General features: G+C 44.8%; 3 protein-coding genes across 6 annotated transcripts in view; 2 read left to right on the plus strand and 1 right to left on the minus strand.

Annotated features, from left to right (window-relative positions):
* shtn3 (shootin 3) overlaps positions 1-5,446 on the minus strand; it is a 20,949-nt gene extending 15,503 nt beyond the window's left edge. For all 4 annotated transcript variants that reach the window (XM_037977261.1, XM_017438041.3, XM_017438042.3 and 1 more), the window contains exons 1-2: positions 5,200-5,446; positions 1,679-1,739 (exon numbers count right to left, since the gene is read on the minus strand). In XM_037977261.1, the coding sequence (XP_037833189.1) occupies positions 1,679-1,739; positions 5,200-5,274 (136 nt within the window). In that variant the 5' untranslated portion in view covers positions 5,275-5,446. The remainder of the gene's footprint in view (positions 1-1,678; positions 1,740-5,199) is intronic.
* Positions 5,447-6,696: 1,250 nt separating this feature from the next.
* gm2a (GM2 ganglioside activator) lies at positions 6,697-10,027 on the plus strand. Its single transcript, XM_017438049.3, has 4 exons — positions 6,697-6,918; positions 7,706-7,858; positions 8,448-8,630; positions 8,743-10,027. Exons 1-4 carry the CDS (start codon positions 6,820-6,822, stop codon positions 8,896-8,898), a joined length of 591 nt encoding a protein of 196 aa, XP_017293538.1. The 5' UTR covers positions 6,697-6,819; the 3' UTR covers positions 8,899-10,027.
* A 445-nt stretch (positions 10,028-10,472) lies between these two features.
* polr2b (RNA polymerase II subunit B) overlaps positions 10,473-16,250 on the plus strand; it is an 11,691-nt gene continuing 5,913 nt past the window's right edge. The window contains exons 1-18 of the mRNA XM_017438063.3: positions 10,473-10,491; positions 10,906-10,978; positions 11,230-11,380; positions 11,685-11,797; positions 11,879-12,098; positions 12,200-12,358; positions 12,442-12,606; positions 12,705-12,901; positions 12,979-13,098; positions 13,366-13,552; positions 14,271-14,414; positions 14,494-14,633; positions 14,720-14,831; positions 14,909-15,063; positions 15,155-15,353; positions 15,561-15,729; positions 15,823-15,919; positions 16,003-16,097. Coding sequence (XP_017293552.1) covers positions 10,473-10,491; positions 10,906-10,978; positions 11,230-11,380; positions 11,685-11,797; positions 11,879-12,098; positions 12,200-12,358; positions 12,442-12,606; positions 12,705-12,901; positions 12,979-13,098; positions 13,366-13,552; positions 14,271-14,414; positions 14,494-14,633; positions 14,720-14,831; positions 14,909-15,063; positions 15,155-15,353; positions 15,561-15,729; positions 15,823-15,919; positions 16,003-16,097 — 2,515 coding nt within the window. The remainder of the gene's footprint in view (positions 10,492-10,905; positions 10,979-11,229; positions 11,381-11,684; positions 11,798-11,878; positions 12,099-12,199; positions 12,359-12,441; positions 12,607-12,704; positions 12,902-12,978; positions 13,099-13,365; positions 13,553-14,270; positions 14,415-14,493; positions 14,634-14,719; positions 14,832-14,908; positions 15,064-15,154; positions 15,354-15,560; positions 15,730-15,822; positions 15,920-16,002; positions 16,098-16,250) is intronic.

The raw sequence follows: 16,250 nt of genomic DNA on the forward strand, positions 1-16,250 counted from the left end.
CCTCTGAAGGACCCGACGGCGGGTAGAGACCCTCTGAAGGACCTGACAGCAGGTAGATGCCCTCTGAAGGACCCGACGGTGGGTAGAGGTCCTCTGAAAGGCCTACCAGCAGATCGAACGACCTCCCAAACATCCTTCCATGTCTTCTGCTGCTCAATAATTCATGTCAGGAGGTTTTAATAATTCATCAGATTAACATGACAAGAGCGACTGCTGTTGTCTCGGGGGGGGGGGCAGGAGGAATGTGAATGAATAAATGAGTGAGTGAATGAATGAGAGACTGAGCGCACCAAGTGACGCAATGAAAGGAGGATCAGCGTTTCTGCAGACGACCTGGACGATGTTAGCTTCACTTCTGCAGCTGCTGACTTTAAGCTTCCTCCACCAGATCTTAATAAAAATAGATACTGAGCTAAAAACTGGTTTGGTAGTAGCTGAGAGTCATCCTTAACACATACTTCAAGCTTTCACTGATTGCTTAAAACTTTGACATGAAAGACAAGAAGCAATACATATTCCATCAAAGAATGCTAGTTTTATTTTGTAATATTTAGTGCCAAAAATCCATCTGTGAGACCAGGTTTATTTAGTATGTTTTATTTATTTTCTGTCATTTAAACAAGAAAATATGTCTGAATTATTATTATTAGAAGCATTCCTGAAGCAGTTATGATGGAGGTCAGTTTTTTGATCTAACAACAAACTTTTACAGACTTTTACCCAAATCTTTTCCAAGTTTATAATTATTCTGAACTGTTATCTTATGGAAGGTGTGTTGGAGGAGCAGCTGTCTCACAGATGGAGGTCGGTCCGGTTCTCCGGTTACCTTTTCAACAAAAACGCTTCACTCAACCACAGATGGGTGAATGAACTCACTGAAACCACGGACCTCTTTCTCTGCAACAAAACGTTTTTACCTTTAAGGAAATAAATCATCTTCTGCTAAAACAATAACTCTTCTAACACCAGAGGCGTTTCCTGGGAGAAAAATGATGCTCTACAGTTTCTGCATAGAAAACCAGCTGAATATTTTGGTAAATATTGTCCTTCATTTAGCACAATTAATTTATCCTTTCAAATGTTTCTATCTTCTGAATAAGTGCCAGAACCTGAAGACTCTCCTACCTCTGAGAACAGTCATAACGGACGGAGCTGCAGGGCCTCGTTTGCGTGAATTCAAACGTTAAACTCCCTCGAACGCGAGCCCTGAGCAAACCTGACCGTTGCCATAGAAACAGAAGAAGCCCCGCCCCCTCCTCCTGTCTGAAACACACCCATCCGGAAGGTGTGGGTGACGTCACGCCACAGAGGTGAGGAGAAAGGGTGTGAGGGGTGAGGATGGGGAGGGAGCAACTCAGTCAGATTGAGGACTATCACCTTTTAAATTGATGCATACGAGAAAAATAAATGAACCCAAAGCAGCAGAAACAGTTGAACTCAGTATTTTATTGTTCGACCTTCATCAGGCAAACAATCCTTCAAACATGAAAACCTTTAGGGACAGAAACTCTCAAAATGCAGGAAATACAAGATTTTAGCAACTAAACCAAAAGGAAACTAATAAGAGAATTTAGAGGATCAGACATGAAATCAGGAGAGAATATTTACCATCATAAGTTAAAGTGGTTATAAGTTGGAACAGTTTCAGTCTGAAGAGGAGGAATGAAGCCGGACTCACCTCTCTTGATGTGTTTGAGCTGTCTCTGGGCCTCGTCTCTTTCCTCCGTCAGTCTGCTGTACTGTGGGAGCAGACGACAGGTCAAACCATTAGATCGAGTTTCACAACCTACAAAGCCCACAGGTCGTGGATACGGACAGATGGAGTTACACCGAGACACTGAGAGACGAACGGTTCACGTGGTCAAAAGAAAGTACCGTTCAAAGGTTCTACAGTACGTAAAAATGCATCCTCGGGCATCAGTTTCTAAAAAAGGTCAGAACAACTCTACATGACATACTACATCGTGTCACCATTTATTGAAGCATAAAGACCTCACTACGAGGTAAAACATCAGCCAGATGTTTGGTGAGGTCTTCAGGGGTGCATTAAGAACACGATGGTCCACGATGGTTGAACCCGGAGGTTCTGGGGGTTTATCATTATGGTGGCAGTGTATCCATGATGGTTTGGCTGTTAATAATTTAAAGATATGACCTCTCTGGCTTCATGCCCAGGCTCGGACCACGATGGGGTCATGGAAACCACCTGAGCAAACATGATTTAATCTGCTGGAGTACACTTCAGGAATGAAAACGCGCAGATCTGGACCAGTTTATCAATCATTATTATTGATCATTGGTGGTTTTCAGACCTGAACATCTGCCTCAGATGCTCCCCTGCACGAGTCAAAATACAGATGATTAAAGACGCTCAATTTTTTGAACATGTTCAAAACTCAACCAACAGGATTCACTGATGATTCATGCAGAAAAATGACATCGCGAGACATCCTGGAGGTCCAGTGAGATCCTACTTTTACTCACAAAGTCTCTTAATTATGTCACAGTCATGTCTTAATTTAATCCCAGTTTATTCTCTGCTTTTTGTCTTCAGTCAGTCATAATTTGGTTTCATTTGGTTTTGTTGAACTCTGCCAAAGCGTAGCTGCGTCATGACTGCTTCCACACTGAAGGAGGTTCGGTCCAGCACCGTGTGAAGGAGGTCTGACCTCAGCGATGATCTGTTGCTGCCCATCAATCTGGGAAGGGTTAAAGAGCGTTTCCAAATTATTCAGAGTCCATCAGTCTACAGAGAGAAAGATCGTTTAGGACAGCTGCCAATCTTCCCAGGAGTGGACGCCCTGGAAATAAGAGATACTTCCAGAACAAAGGTCAATAGGCTCTTTCCAAAAGACTTGATTCAACCCAAGATACTTTACAGGTATGATATGAGTCTTTATTTACGGATGATGTGGTTTCAGTTTGTTAAATAAAGTGCAGTCAAAGCCGAAAGAGTTCATTTGGATTCCCTCCCTGCTGCACTGATCCTCTCCATTGTCTCAAACCGACAGCCCATCAAAACCGATAACAGACTGACTCAATCTGCTTCTGCCGGCTGGACGGCTGCCCTACAAAAAGTCCCGAACCGCTCGGTTTCACATCCTGGCGATCCAACGTCGCTTCGAGTCAGAGCGAGCAGCTGTGGAGCAGTTTGGGTGAAACTCAAGGGAATTAAACATTTAAAAAAGGCTTCTAGTAATATTAAGTTTCTATTTGTCATAAATAAGAGTCTTTATTTCCTGCTTTTTGCCCTGAATATGTGGCTGTGATGGACATCTTGTCTGTGAGCAGAATTCAGCTGAAAGCCTCTTTCTCTCTGCAGGACAGATGCACCCTGGACCCCTGAAAGAGCGGACTTTCTGCAGCGCACGCTTCATTTGAAATGGTAATTGGGACTCGTAAAGAATTGAGTGACCTCCTGCGCAGAAAAACAACACTGCAGACCAAAAGAAAAATGTCCCTCTGGGTTCCAACAACCTCCAGAGAGCAGGGAATCTCTAAGAGTTTGGTTTCCAGAGCAAACGGGAAATAAACAACAAAAACAAAATATTTGTTCCTCACTTTTCTGAATCTGCTTCTCGTTTTTAAGACATATCAGGGCTTCTCTCTGATTACAATCAGACTTGAACAATAAAGACGCTGGTCTGTTAATCTGAACACAATCCGTCCAGAACCAGGCTGCAGGACCTCCTGCTGAACTGACAACCTCAGCTGATTAAAAACTAACAGAAATTCTTGTATTTTTAAGATACCTGCTTCTGTTGTTCCTTTGTTTTGTTTTAATGAACTCTCACTATAAAAGCCTGTTTTCGGAGTGGATACCCTGAGGTGAATTTGTCTTTAATGTATTGTTTATTCTGGTTGTTTTAATGTGCTGTCAGTCATCTTCACCTGATTAAACACAGCTGATCTGTTCACTGCAGTAAAACTGCTGTCTGCACATTAAAACCAGCTTTCTGCTCCGACACTGAACTAATCGTTGTCTTTATTAAAGGTCACGTAACAGTGACCCAACAACAACAACGTATGAGTTCACAGTGACTCTCAGCTACTACCACTTCTGATTTTAGATGACGGACAAATGACCACACAGAAAGTCTGAAAGGGCAGAGCTGCTGATTCAGAAAGATAAAATCCCCACTCCGCTCACACCGTCCTCCAGCTGCAGGAAGCTTTTGGCCCAGTTTTTTTTTTTATACCTGCTTTCTCACATCCTGTCAGCTCAGATTTCCCTGAGGAGCGTGGTGAAGAGCGGCAGGTTCACTCGGCTCACCGGCTGAGACGCTAACGCTGCTGCGGTTCAGTCCTCAGAGAAAACAAACTGCATCATTTAACACAGAACAGCTTCATTATTCGGCTGCAGGATCATCATTACTGGGTGAACGCTGATCTGATTGCTGTCACTTTTACACTTTTAGGATTAAATAACTGTATTTACAGAAAAATCACCATAAAAATACCTACAGTTCTTTGTTCTCTTAAATTCTCTTCTGCATACTTATCGTCCTTTTAGCTTTTAGCTACTGTCTAGCTAATTGTAGCTCTTAGTTACAGTTTTGCTCATTATAGCTTTTAGCTACTGTTTTACTAATTTCAGCTTTGGTTACTGCTAAGTTTAGCCTTTGGATACAATTAGACTAATTTTTGCTTTGATCTAGTTTGGTTTTTTACTGCAGTTTTGCTGATTTTAGCTCTTAGCTATGGTTTTGGAATTTTAGCTTTTATTCTACAGTTTTTATCATTCTGGCTAATTTTAGCTTTTAGCTGCTGTTCTGATGATTTTAGCTTTTGTTTTGACTTTAACACTTTATTCTTCATGCAGCAGCGTTCAGGAAATATAATTTATTTAGTTATTTTATGATTCATTCAGTTTAAACCTGTGAGTTTTAATTTATTTGATGTTATTTCAGTGAAGGAGCCCTCAGACGTCCCTCCCCGGACTAAATCTGGCCGCTTCTTCTGCAGATTTCTGTCATAAAAAGGTTAAAATCACAACTTGGAGCTGAATTTAAGGCGTTATTTCTCCGGGAAAATGGCGAGCAGAGGCGGCGCGCAGGGAGGGGTCTGGGTGTCTCCATCCTCCAGGAGCAGCCGGCCGGCCGGCGGCTCCTCTGGGCCGGGGAAGCTCCGGTTCCGACAGGGTTCGGACAGGATTGGGACCCAGAACAAACACCGGGGTTCTGTTTCGGACCGGTTTACCTCCTTCTCCATGTGCGCGTCCCTCTCGTCCTCCTCACATCCCTCCATCTGCGCGGATGAAGAGCAGGGAAGCATTTCCAGGACAAAAAGTGGAGAAATAATCCCACTTCTGGTCTTCTAATCTAATCTCATTAAAAACAGAGAAAATTTACAGAGAGATGATGCTCCTGCGGCGCGTGGAGGATTTTATGTGTCCAATAAGGACATGAAGGGATGAAGAGCAGCTCGGTGCTGCTGCCGGTGGATATCCTCCTCCTCCTCCTTTCACTGACAGCATCATCTCTCTCTCTCTCTCCCCCCCCCTCCCTCTTCCCTCTTCATCCATTTTCCAGCGGGTCAGACCATCTGCGCATGCGCGCAAAGTTGATCCTGAAACCTGAAAAATCGAATTCAGCATCCGTGGTGCGTTCACGTACTGATAGAAAAGATACAGCCTAATTTTAAAACTAACAACGATTATACGTGATGCGTTCAAGGTCATCTTAGGAAGAAGAAAAAACAAGAACTGACACAAAAATCTGTTTTACCTTTTGTATTTATTTTTATTTCCAAGGTTTTCATTTATAACCTGAGCGCTGAATGAAGCCGAAACTGGTTTATTACAGCCACAAGAAGCTAAAAGCTAAAAAGAGCTACACACTGGTCAAAAGCTGAAATAGCAAAACACTAGCTAAAAGCTAAAAGTAACCAAAAATAAAATACCTAAAAGTACAAATCAACTGTCTGAAAGATAAAAGTATTGGAAGGCTAGCTAAATGATAGCTAAAAAGTAAAAAGAAATGATTATAAAAGGATAACTAGTGAATTTAGATCTGAGATCATTTATAAGTTTGTTTAAATTGTTTGATGCTTTTAAAAGTAATAAAAATATTTCCCTTTCACCCTGAGCTCAGTGGGTTCGTGTTTATTTCTGTAACATCTGTCCAACAGCGACACCTACAGGTGTAACTACAGACCTTCAGGACGCATCTATTACTGGTCTGATAGCAAAATATCTCACGAATCACTGATTGGATTTTAAATAAAATTTCAGGAAGTAATCACTGAAAGTTCATCTACAACTGATTAACATTCGGAGCCAGCACGACTCAAGATGGCCGCCACAACTAACCTTTCTTATAGAACACAAGATAGGCTATAACTCGGCCTGTTTAGCAGATTTTAGGCTTGAATTTGGTGTGACCACTTGATGCTTTTAGTGAAACTTTCAGGGATTGTTTTCTGATTGTTTCAATGAAACTCGTCCAGTGGTTCATGAGATATTTTGCTGACAAAAAGACACACGTGCTAGTGCAAATACATAATCTCCCGCCTTCAGGGTCGTCAGTAAAGGAGTTTTCAGAATATTAAAAACGAGCAATAAAATAAAGAAGCCTTATTTTGAAGTTATTTTATATTTTTGTTTCTTCTACCCCTGCCATAACGTTAAATTTTATTTGTTAACCCAAGTTTTCCGGAGAGCTCGTCACGTGACTGTCGGCGGTCACGTGACGAGCTCTCCGCAGCAGCGACGGTGAACCCGGAAGTTAGTCTGCAGAGCGGAGCGGCGGCTGCTCTCCGGTTTGGCGCTTCGTTTAACGGCTCAGTCTAACGGTTCCGACCCGCTGGTGGTGTCTCGACATGGGCGGGTTTCTGAAGCTGGTTCTGACGGTCTCTGTGGTTCTGGCGGGGGTTCTGACCCGGACGGACTGCGGCTCCTTCAGGGTCTTCCGCGCGAAGGTGCGTCTCACACGGAACTGAAACAAAGAGTTCATGTTGTTGTTTTTAGAGTTTCCTGGGAAGTTTGTCAGTTTTTACTCCTCAGCGCAGTTTCTGCTGACATTTATCTGAATCTGTGAACCTGGAGGAGTTGAACAGCATCAGAACCTTTGGACCGGGTCAGTTTAAAGTTCTTTATGGGGATGATTTATTTTAATCTCACAGTTTTCATTCCCCTCTATAAAGGCTGGAGCAGCTTTCTGCGTGACTGCTGACAAACAAACCACGAGATCAATAAATGTTTTAAGGAAAACATTCAGGAAGGTTCTGCAAAATGAAGCGGAAACTAAAACGGGCAGAACAGTAGCTAAAAGCTACAGAACAGTAGCTAAAAGCTGCAGAACAGTAGCTAAAAGCTGCAGAACGGTCTCTAAAAGCTACAGAACAGTAGCTGAAAGCTGCAGAACAGTAGCTAAAAGCTAAGTAGAAGCAGATTTCAATGAGAACAAGGTTTGTGAAGAAAGTGAAGAGATCCCAGTGACCAATTAAAGTTAAATATTTTGAAAAGTTACGAAAAGCTAAAAAGTCACAGCACCTGAATGAGCCGAACGTTCTGATACACAAAGTATGAAGAGGAACAGCAAAAACAGGGAAAGTACTTAACAGGAAGACAGCAGCGTTATCGCTGACTCATTCTGTTATCGCTGACTCATTCTGTTATCGCTGACTCATTCTTTTATTGCTGACTCTTTCTTTTATCGCTGACTCATTCTTTTATCGCTGACTCATTCCGTGAACTCGGCTGCAGGTTTCGGGGTTCAGCTGGAAAAACTGCGGCCAGCCTGATGACCCAGCTGTGTTGAAGAGCCTGTCTCTGTCTCCGGACCCCATCCACATCCCAGGAACGCTGACGGCCATCGCTTCCGGATCCACGTCCGTCCAGTTCACCTCCCCTCTGTCTGTGAGTTCGTCTTCATTTCTAATTAAAGCTCACGTCCAGCTGAGCCGATGTTTGTCTCGGAGGGAATGTGGACGATCTGTGAGTCTCTGTCTGGAAGCTCGGCTGCAGGAAAACCTGTCCGGCAGCACTGAACGGGTTTCCCTGATTTGCCTCGACTCATTCCTGCTCTGACAGTAAATCTGTTTTTTGTGGTTAGTGGTAAATAAAAATGTCAACAGAATTTATTTGGGCAGTTCTGTTTGGGTAAAGAAATCTCTGGGACCGTACCCAGCAGGAAACTTGTCAGCGTCTGATTTTTAATCTTTAATTTGTTGTAGAAAACGTTAACGGAGCTGATGTGAACACCTCTGGGGAAATAATCACAGTTAGTTTAGATGGAGAAGTGGTTTTCACTTCCTGTTTCTTGTGAGAATTAAACCTTCCTGGTCGAGCTCCCTCAGAGCTCAGACACTTTCAAAGTCCTGATCACTTTATTGCATCTTGTTGTGAAGCTGGAGGTCGTCGACCTTTGGTTTAAGCTCGGCGGCTCTCAGAACTCCTCGCCGACGTTCAGCCGAAGGTTTCAGTCGTCACCTGATCTGTCCTGCAGCTGAACATCACCCTGAAGAAGGAGGTGGCCACCATCTGGGTGGAGATCCCCTGCGTAGAGCAAATGGGCAGCTGCCACTATCCGGACGCCTGCGATCTTCTGAACCAGCTGATCCCGCCGGGTCAGGACTGCCCAGAACCGCTGCACACCTACGGCCTGCCCTGTCGCTGCCCCTTCAAGGCTGTGAGTCCCACTTTAACAGTTTTTATATTTCTCTTTAATCAGAGCGGGTGGAGACAGAAATACGTCTTTAAATAAATTAAATGTCCTTTCACCGTGTTCCTGCCGCCCTCAGGGTTCGTACTCGCTGCCAAAGTCCGACTTCTACGTGCCCGACTTGGACCTGCCCTACTGGCTGACCAACGGGAACTACCGGGTCCAGGGGGTTCTGGGCAGCGGGGGCAAAGAGCTGGGCTGCCTCCAGGTGTCTTTAGCCATCGAGTCGTCCTGAAGGAGCGCTGCAGAACGACCTGCAGGGAAAACACCAGCTGCACAAAATTCATTTCAGACGACCAAAGTGTAAAAAAGGAAAAGAGACGTAAGCGGCACAAAGGCGGCTTATTTCTGCTGCCTCACAAAACATCCAGGAACTAAAACAAAGATTCAGGATGAGGGCAGAAAACACGAGATGTTTCTTTACTTTCTGTCCTTCTGCTTGTTGGCAGCTGCAGAAAATTTAACAGCATTTTAAAAAGCAATAAATGAATAAAAAAGTGCTGATCTTATTGAAATGATCTGATTTAAAAACAGATTGTTTCTGTTTTTTTTAATAGAAATTAATCAAAAACTAGAGAAGTTTTTTCTTCTGTTTAATTAATAAAATGCTTAAAAACATAAAAAAATGCTGAAAAAAGCTTCTTTTGCTTCGGTTCTCTGCTGCTCTCCAACTGTGATGGAAGGAAAGTTTAAAGTAAATAAATTTGATTCTGATTCGCTCTCCGTTAAATGAATCCATCTGCAGATTTTATTTAATCTGGCAGCCAAACCGAACCTTTGAAGCAGATTCTGGGTCTTTTATTTTGGTAAATTTGACCGTTGCTGTGATTCTGTTTCCATGGTAACGATTTTCTGCTTCTTAAAAACATTTAAATCGTCTCAGACAGGCGGGACCTTTACGTCTTTCATATATGAGTCATTTTAAATCCTAAAAACCTGAGCCTAACCACTGGGTTATTATGGGATGGACTGTTTAGCCCATTTAATCTGGAAGTGTCTCAACAGCAGAGATGACTTTATTTTAAATTACTGCAATATAATTAGTAAATCTGCTAAATGCTTTTTTATTGTTTTAATGAAAATAATCTAAATGATTTTTCATGCATTATTTTGTGTTTTTATCAGTTTGTGCTGCAATAATGATTTTTTTATTTTTTTACTTTGATTAGTCAAATAGTTTTAATGCTGAATAATGATTTGTTTATTGTTGAATTAAAGTGCCTGCTTTTATCTTTTAGGAACATGAAACTTGGAGGAATTCATGCTGAGTTTTTTATGATAAATGATGTTAAAGATTTTAGAGTCATGTCTAAAACTGATTCCACATCCTGAGAAATTTTAAATAAACTTTACTTCACAAGTTGCCTGCAGCAGTAATTATTCTGTATTTCCTGTTTATGTTACTGATCTGAGCGCTCTGCTCTGTTGGTCCATGCATCCTTCCTCTCTTTATTTATTTCTCCGTGTTCAGGACAAAGACAAATAACCAAACACCTGCAGAGAGTCAGGCAGGTCCTGAAGAGCCAGCCGTATGTATATGTGTGTGTGTGTGTATGTATGCATGCACACGTATTCACACCACTGATGTGTGTAAACTGAGAAGTTGCCTCTGACCATCTCTGACAGTCACACTCCAGTTCGGTAGGTGGCGGTAAACACCTTAAGTTGGTTTGCCATCCGCCAATAAAAATCAAAAGAAGAAGTTCACACCGGAAGAGATTCATAACTTCCGGTTTGTTCTCCCGGCCACAACATAGCGCTTCAGCTCCTCGGATTTGAACAGATTCAGTCATTTCTGGAGGTTTTATTATGTACGACCAGGACGAAGGTGAGCTGCTGGGAATCGATACGTGTAGAAGATTTATTGATAACATATTTGGTGACGTAATTGAAGCATAAACACTTCATCCGACAACACGGAGCTGATGCTAATGCTAATGCTTGCTGCACTCCATCGGTTTAACAGAGCAGAAATACCTGATCACACCTGATCAGACACACAGAAATCACCGTGTTAGGTGTGATTCTAACAGCACGAGCTCTCATTGATCCTCGCGCTAACAGCAGCTAAAGCTAATGGCGCTGCTAACAGGCTAATGAGAGGCGGAGAAGAAACAAAGGCTTTAAGTAACGGAGCAGTTATTCAGATTACCTGTCCTGCTTACATTATTTATTAACGTACTGATTACAGCCTGCAGGGATTGGTTGTTAATATAATCTACTCATATTTGGTGTTTTTCAGATAATCAGTACGATGAAGATGATGATGAAATCACTCCTGATCTGTGGCAGGAAGCTTGCTGGATCGTCATCAGGTAAACTCACCTGTGAACAAACACTGATGCTGGTAGGAAAATGGAGGCTCGGTACCAGAACAGGAGGTTCTGCTGCAGGTGGAGCCACTAAGAGATGAACAACTAATAACTTTTATCTGATCAGAATCAAATTAATAATTCACCTCGTTACTGTTTGGGGCTCAGTTGTTATTCTGCTTCATATAGAAAATAATTTATGGAGCTTTTTTCTTCTGCCTCTTATTTTGGTGAGTTTCTGTCTTCTCTTCCAGCTCTTATTTTGACGAGAAAGGCCTGGTGCGGCAGCAGCTGGATTCGTTCGATGAGTTCATCCAGATGTCCGTTCAGAGGATCGTAGAAGATGCTCCGCCCATCGACCTGCAGGCTGAAGCCCAGCACACCTCGGGGGAGGTGGAGGAGCCGGTGAGTTGTGGACCGGTACCTGGCTTTGGGACTAGAACTAGGACAGGATCAACAGGGGCTTCCAAAGTTTCAGGAGTGTCTCTCCTTTTTGAATTGAGAAATCTCCTCGGGTGAGAAGCGAAAACGTTTTCAGCTGCAGAATAGAAGTCCAGTTGTTTTTGTTTTTTATCCTTTTTGGATTTATCATGTCCTGGTTGACTGAGAATCTTCACCAGCATATCTGAGATCAGATGTTCGTCTCACAGTTTCAGCCGGCGGTTGTGGGATGGTCCTGGTTTGTAACGGTGACATCACTGTCTTTCAGCCTCGCTTCCTGCTGAAGTTTGAGCAGATCTACCTGTCCAAGCCCACTCACTGGGAGAGAGACGGAGCTCCTTCTCCCATGATGCCCAACGAAGCTCGACTGCGAAACCTGACGTAGGTCCCGGCTGCCGTCTTTTCATGAAGACTGTCAATCTGCCCGGCCCCGCCTGCTCTCACCTGTCTGTTTCCCCCCAGGTACTCCGCCCCCCTGTATGTTGACATCACAAAAACCATCATAAAGGAAGGTGAAGAGCAGCTGCAGACGCAGCACCAGAAGACCTTCATCGGGAAAATTCCCATCATGCTTCGCTCCACCTACTGTCTGCTGAGCGGCCTCACCGATCGAGATCTGTGCGAGCTCAACGAGTGTCCGCTGGACCCCGGAGGTTATTTCATCATCAACGGCTCTGAGAAGGTTCGCTGTGGCATCAGTCACCAGAAAATTAAAACTAAGCTCTACCTGAAGATAATCAATAATTATTGGTGATAACTGATATTGTAATTGGTGGTTTTCAGGTGCTGATCGCACAGGAGAAGATGGCCACCAACACTGTTTACGTCTTTGCCAAGAAGGATTCCAAATATGCCTACACGGCCGAGTGTCGGTCCTGTTTGGAGAACTCGTCTCGTCCCACCAGCACCATCTGGGTCAGCATGATGGCCAGAGGAGGCCAGGTGAGTTCTGCCTCAGAGAGGAAACGGATCAGTCCAGGTGATTCAGACCTACTGATCATTAACTGATCAATCATCTTTCCCAGGGAGTGAAGAAGAGTGCGATCGGTCAGAGGATTGTGTCCACACTGCCGTACATCCGACAGGAAGTTCCCATCATCATTGTGTTTCGGGCGCTGGGCTTCGTGTCGGACAGAGACATCCTGGAACACATCATCTATGACTTTGATGACCCTGAGATGATGGAGATGGTAAATCTGATGATCACTGATGGATTGTTCCACAGCCAGTTCTCACGGTGAACAGATCGGCTGCAGCTCCACCCACTGTGATGTCACTGCGTTTCCAGGTAAAGCCATCCCTGGATGAAGCGTTTGTGATCCAGGAGCAGAACGTGGCGCTGAACTTCATCGGTTCCAGAGGAGCAAAACCCGGAGTGACGAAAGAGCGGAGAATCAAATACGCCAAAGAAGTTCTGCAGAAAGAAATGCTGCCGCACGTCGGCGTCAGTGACTTCTGTGAGACCAAGAAGGCGTATTTCTTAGGGTGAGTCCTCACCTGTGCAGGTACGAGTGGATCACTGACCCAGTTCTGATCACGGAACGTGTTCTGCTGTGTTTCAGGTACATGGTCCACAGGCTGCTGCTCGCTGCTCTGGGCAGGCGGGAGCTCGACGACAGAGATCACTACGGCAACAAGAGGCTGGATCTCGCTGGGCCGCTCTTGGCCTTCCTCTTCAGGGGGTGGGGCCTCTTAACTCGCTGTCATTCAACTTTAGCACTCACGTGCACAGAAATATATACTCCAACTGAACACACTGAAGAGCAGCCATCACTTCCTGTCTGTTTCACACTAAAGGCTTTCACCTGCTTACAGAAGGCTTTTATTTTAAATCAACTTCCTGTTTGTGTTGACATGTTTAAAGTTAAAAATGCCTCAGAAAGAAACGCCCCTGACAGGGCTGAGGGAGGGGGAACGTGTTTAATTAAACTCTGAATCCTTCTGTTCAGGATGTTCAAGAACCTTCTGAAGGAAATCAGGATTTATGCTCAGAAGTTCATCGACAGAGGAAAAGACTTCAACCTGGAGCTCGCCATCAAAACTCGCATCATCTCAGACGGACTCAAGTACTCGCTGGCCACCGGGAACTGGGGCGACGTGAAGAAGGCTCACCAGGCTCGAGCCGGAGTGTCTCAGGTGAGAACACCTGTCTCCCCTGAGACATTCAGGACATCCAGCCCCTAGCAGCACAAGCACCTAACCCCTAGCAGTAGCCTAGCATTAGCCTAGCACCTGTTTTGAAGATTGTGTCAGCAGCTTTTACTCATTAAGCAGCAGTTTTTCTGGCACATCAGTGATTCGTGGTGGAAGACGCTAATAACCAGTCAGTTGTGGTCAAATCGACCCTCAGGTGAAAAATGGTGGCTACTGACTCACCCGCTCGACTTTCCCAGGTTAATAACTCTGAGACCGCTCTCGTGCTTTTTAATGATCTCCTTTTTGATGATGATGGAAGCTTTCATCCTCTTGCCAGATGCGTATGTTCCCAGGGCGTCTTCTTCTCAATCGTTCACTTTAAAATACGACTTCTGCTTCTTCTTCTTCTTCTTCTTCTGGTGTTTACTGACGTTCAGCAAACAACTTCATGTTGCGTTACCATCACTAACTGATGAGTGGATCAGAACAGCTCAAAGAAATCCCTCCACTCAGCTCTTCCATTGCTCTGACTTTAACTGAGAGGTGAACGTCACGCTGCCTTAAAGTGGTATCAGAATACTCTTATAACTACAAGTACATGACACAGCTACTGATGCATCCTTAATGTGAGCAGATGTTTGTCGTCTGGTCTTTCCTCCCGAGTCTTCTCAGTAAAGTTCTGACAAACCCGATCAGACTGTCTGTCCTGTTCCTGCAGGTGCTGAACCGTCTTACCTTCGCCTCCACACTGTCACACCTTCGCAGAGTAAACTCCCCCATCGGCAGAGACGGAAAACTGGCCAAACCTCGGCAGCTGCACAACACTCTCTGGGGGATGGTGTGTCCAGCTGAGACTCCAGAGGTAAAAGCAGCTCCAGGGTTTGGGCCGAGCCTCGTACCTGTGGCTCCTGTTGTTTAATCAGTAGTTTTCGCTGCTGCAGGGCCATGCTGTGGGTCTGGTGAAGAACTTGGCCCTGATGGCCTACATCTCTGTGGGCTCCCAGCCCTCACCCATCCTGGAGTTTCTGGAGGAGTGGAGTATGGAGAACCTGGAGGAGATCTCTCCAGCTGCCATCGCCGAGTCAGTTTTATTTACCCAGCGTTGCTGATCGATCCTTTAATTTGTGTTTAGGTTTGAGTCTCAAACTTGTGTTTTTCATGTTTTAGTGCAACTAAAATCTTTGTGAACGGCTGCTGGGTTGGGATCCACAAAGACCCTGAGCAGCTGATGAATACGCTGAGAAAACTCCGCAGACAGATGGATATTATCGTGTCTGAGGTGAGCTCATCCTTTCCTTGTGTCGATGCTGATGAGTTAGGAAGGCTTATTTCTGAACATCTGGATACGGGTTCCAGGTTTCGATGATCCGAGACATCCGGGAGCGTGAGATCAGAATTTACACCGATGCTGGACGGATCTGCAGGCCGCTGCTGATTGTCGAGAAACAGAAACTTCTGCTGAAGAGACGACACATCGACCAGCTGAAGGAGCGGGAGTACAACAACTACAGGTGAGGCAGGAAACAGGTTGTCGGTTCTGGTGGAGTTTGTGGGTCGGGCGTTGTTGTTGTGCGTTTTGTTGACTGTTTGTTTTTCGCTCAGCTGGCAGGACTTGGTGGCGAGCGGTGTGGTGGAGTACATCGACACTCTGGAGGAGGAAACGGTTATGCTCGCCATGACTCCTGATGACCTCCAGGAAAAAGGCGTGGCTTATTGCTCGACCTACACCCACTGTGAGATCCACCCGTCCATGATCCTGGGAGTGTGCGCCTCCATCATCCCGTTCCCCGACCACAACCAGGTACGAACAAACTACAACCAGAGAAACACCAAACATGTTAGGTTCAAGTACCAAGCCCAAAGGAGGTAAAACATCTTTTTGTTTGTTTATTAAACCAGATAATAAGAAGAACTTACAGAACACCCGACAGAAGAAAGTTAATCAGATAAAAGTGATTTATTTTCTGTACTCTGCACGGATTCAGCACCTTGTTTGGTTTCTGTTCAGTCTCCCAGGAACACCTACCAATCAGCTATGGGCAAACAGGCCATGGGCGTCTACATCACAAACTTCCACGTGAGGATGGACACTCTGGCTCACGTCTTGTACTACCCTCAGAAACCGCTGGTCACCACCCGATCCATGGAGTACCTGCGCTTCAGAGAGCTGCCTGCAGGTGACTCACCTGCACACAGACTCACACAGCGAATGATGCTGTTTTCAGCCTTTTCTTAAGGTCTTTTTGGCTTAAATTTGTTATTTTTTTTAGGCATTAATTCAATAGTTGCGATTGCCTCGTACACGGGGTACAACCAGGAGGACTCTGTGATCATGAACAGGTCTGCAGTGGACCGGGGCTTCTTCAGGTGAGCTCCGCCCACACCTGGAGCAGTTTCTGATGTGACCTGAGGCTGTAATGCAGCTTCCTAATGTCTTGTTTCCTCTGCAGGTCGGTTTTCTATCGATCCTACAAAGAGCAGGAGTCCAAGAAAGGCTTCGATCAGGAGGAGATATTTGAGAAGCCGACACGGGAAACCTGTCAGGGTGAGAAGTCCCTTTAGAGTTAGTAACACCTGAAACCTGTCAGGGTGAGAAGTCCCGTTAGAGTCAGTAACACCTGAAACCTGTCAGGGTGAGAAGTCCCTTTAGAGTTAGTAACACCTGAAACCTGTCAGGGTGAGAAGTCCCGTTAGAGTT

The sequence above is a fragment of the Kryptolebias marmoratus genome, linkage group LG9 (genome assembly GCF_001649575.2).
Source record: "Kryptolebias marmoratus isolate JLee-2015 linkage group LG9, ASM164957v2, whole genome shotgun sequence".
NCBI classification, from domain to species: Eukaryota; Metazoa; Chordata; class Actinopteri; order Cyprinodontiformes; family Rivulidae; genus Kryptolebias; species Kryptolebias marmoratus.

What these genes read in the sequence shown, in the direction of transcription:
- gm2a (XM_017438049.3), top strand. Translation starts at nt 6,820, where the DNA reads ATGGGCGGGTTTCTGAAGCTGGTTCTGACGGTCTCTGTGGTTCTGGCG. An exon ending in TCAGGGTCTTCCGCGCGAAG is followed by an intron (nt 6,919 to 7,705) that starts GTGCGTCTCACA and finishes ACTCGGCTGCAG; the next exon opens with GTTTCGGGGTTCAGCTGGAA. An exon ending in GTCGCTGCCCCTTCAAGGCT is followed by an intron (nt 8,631 to 8,742) that starts GTGAGTCCCACT and finishes TGCCGCCCTCAG; the next exon opens with GGTTCGTACTCGCTGCCAAA.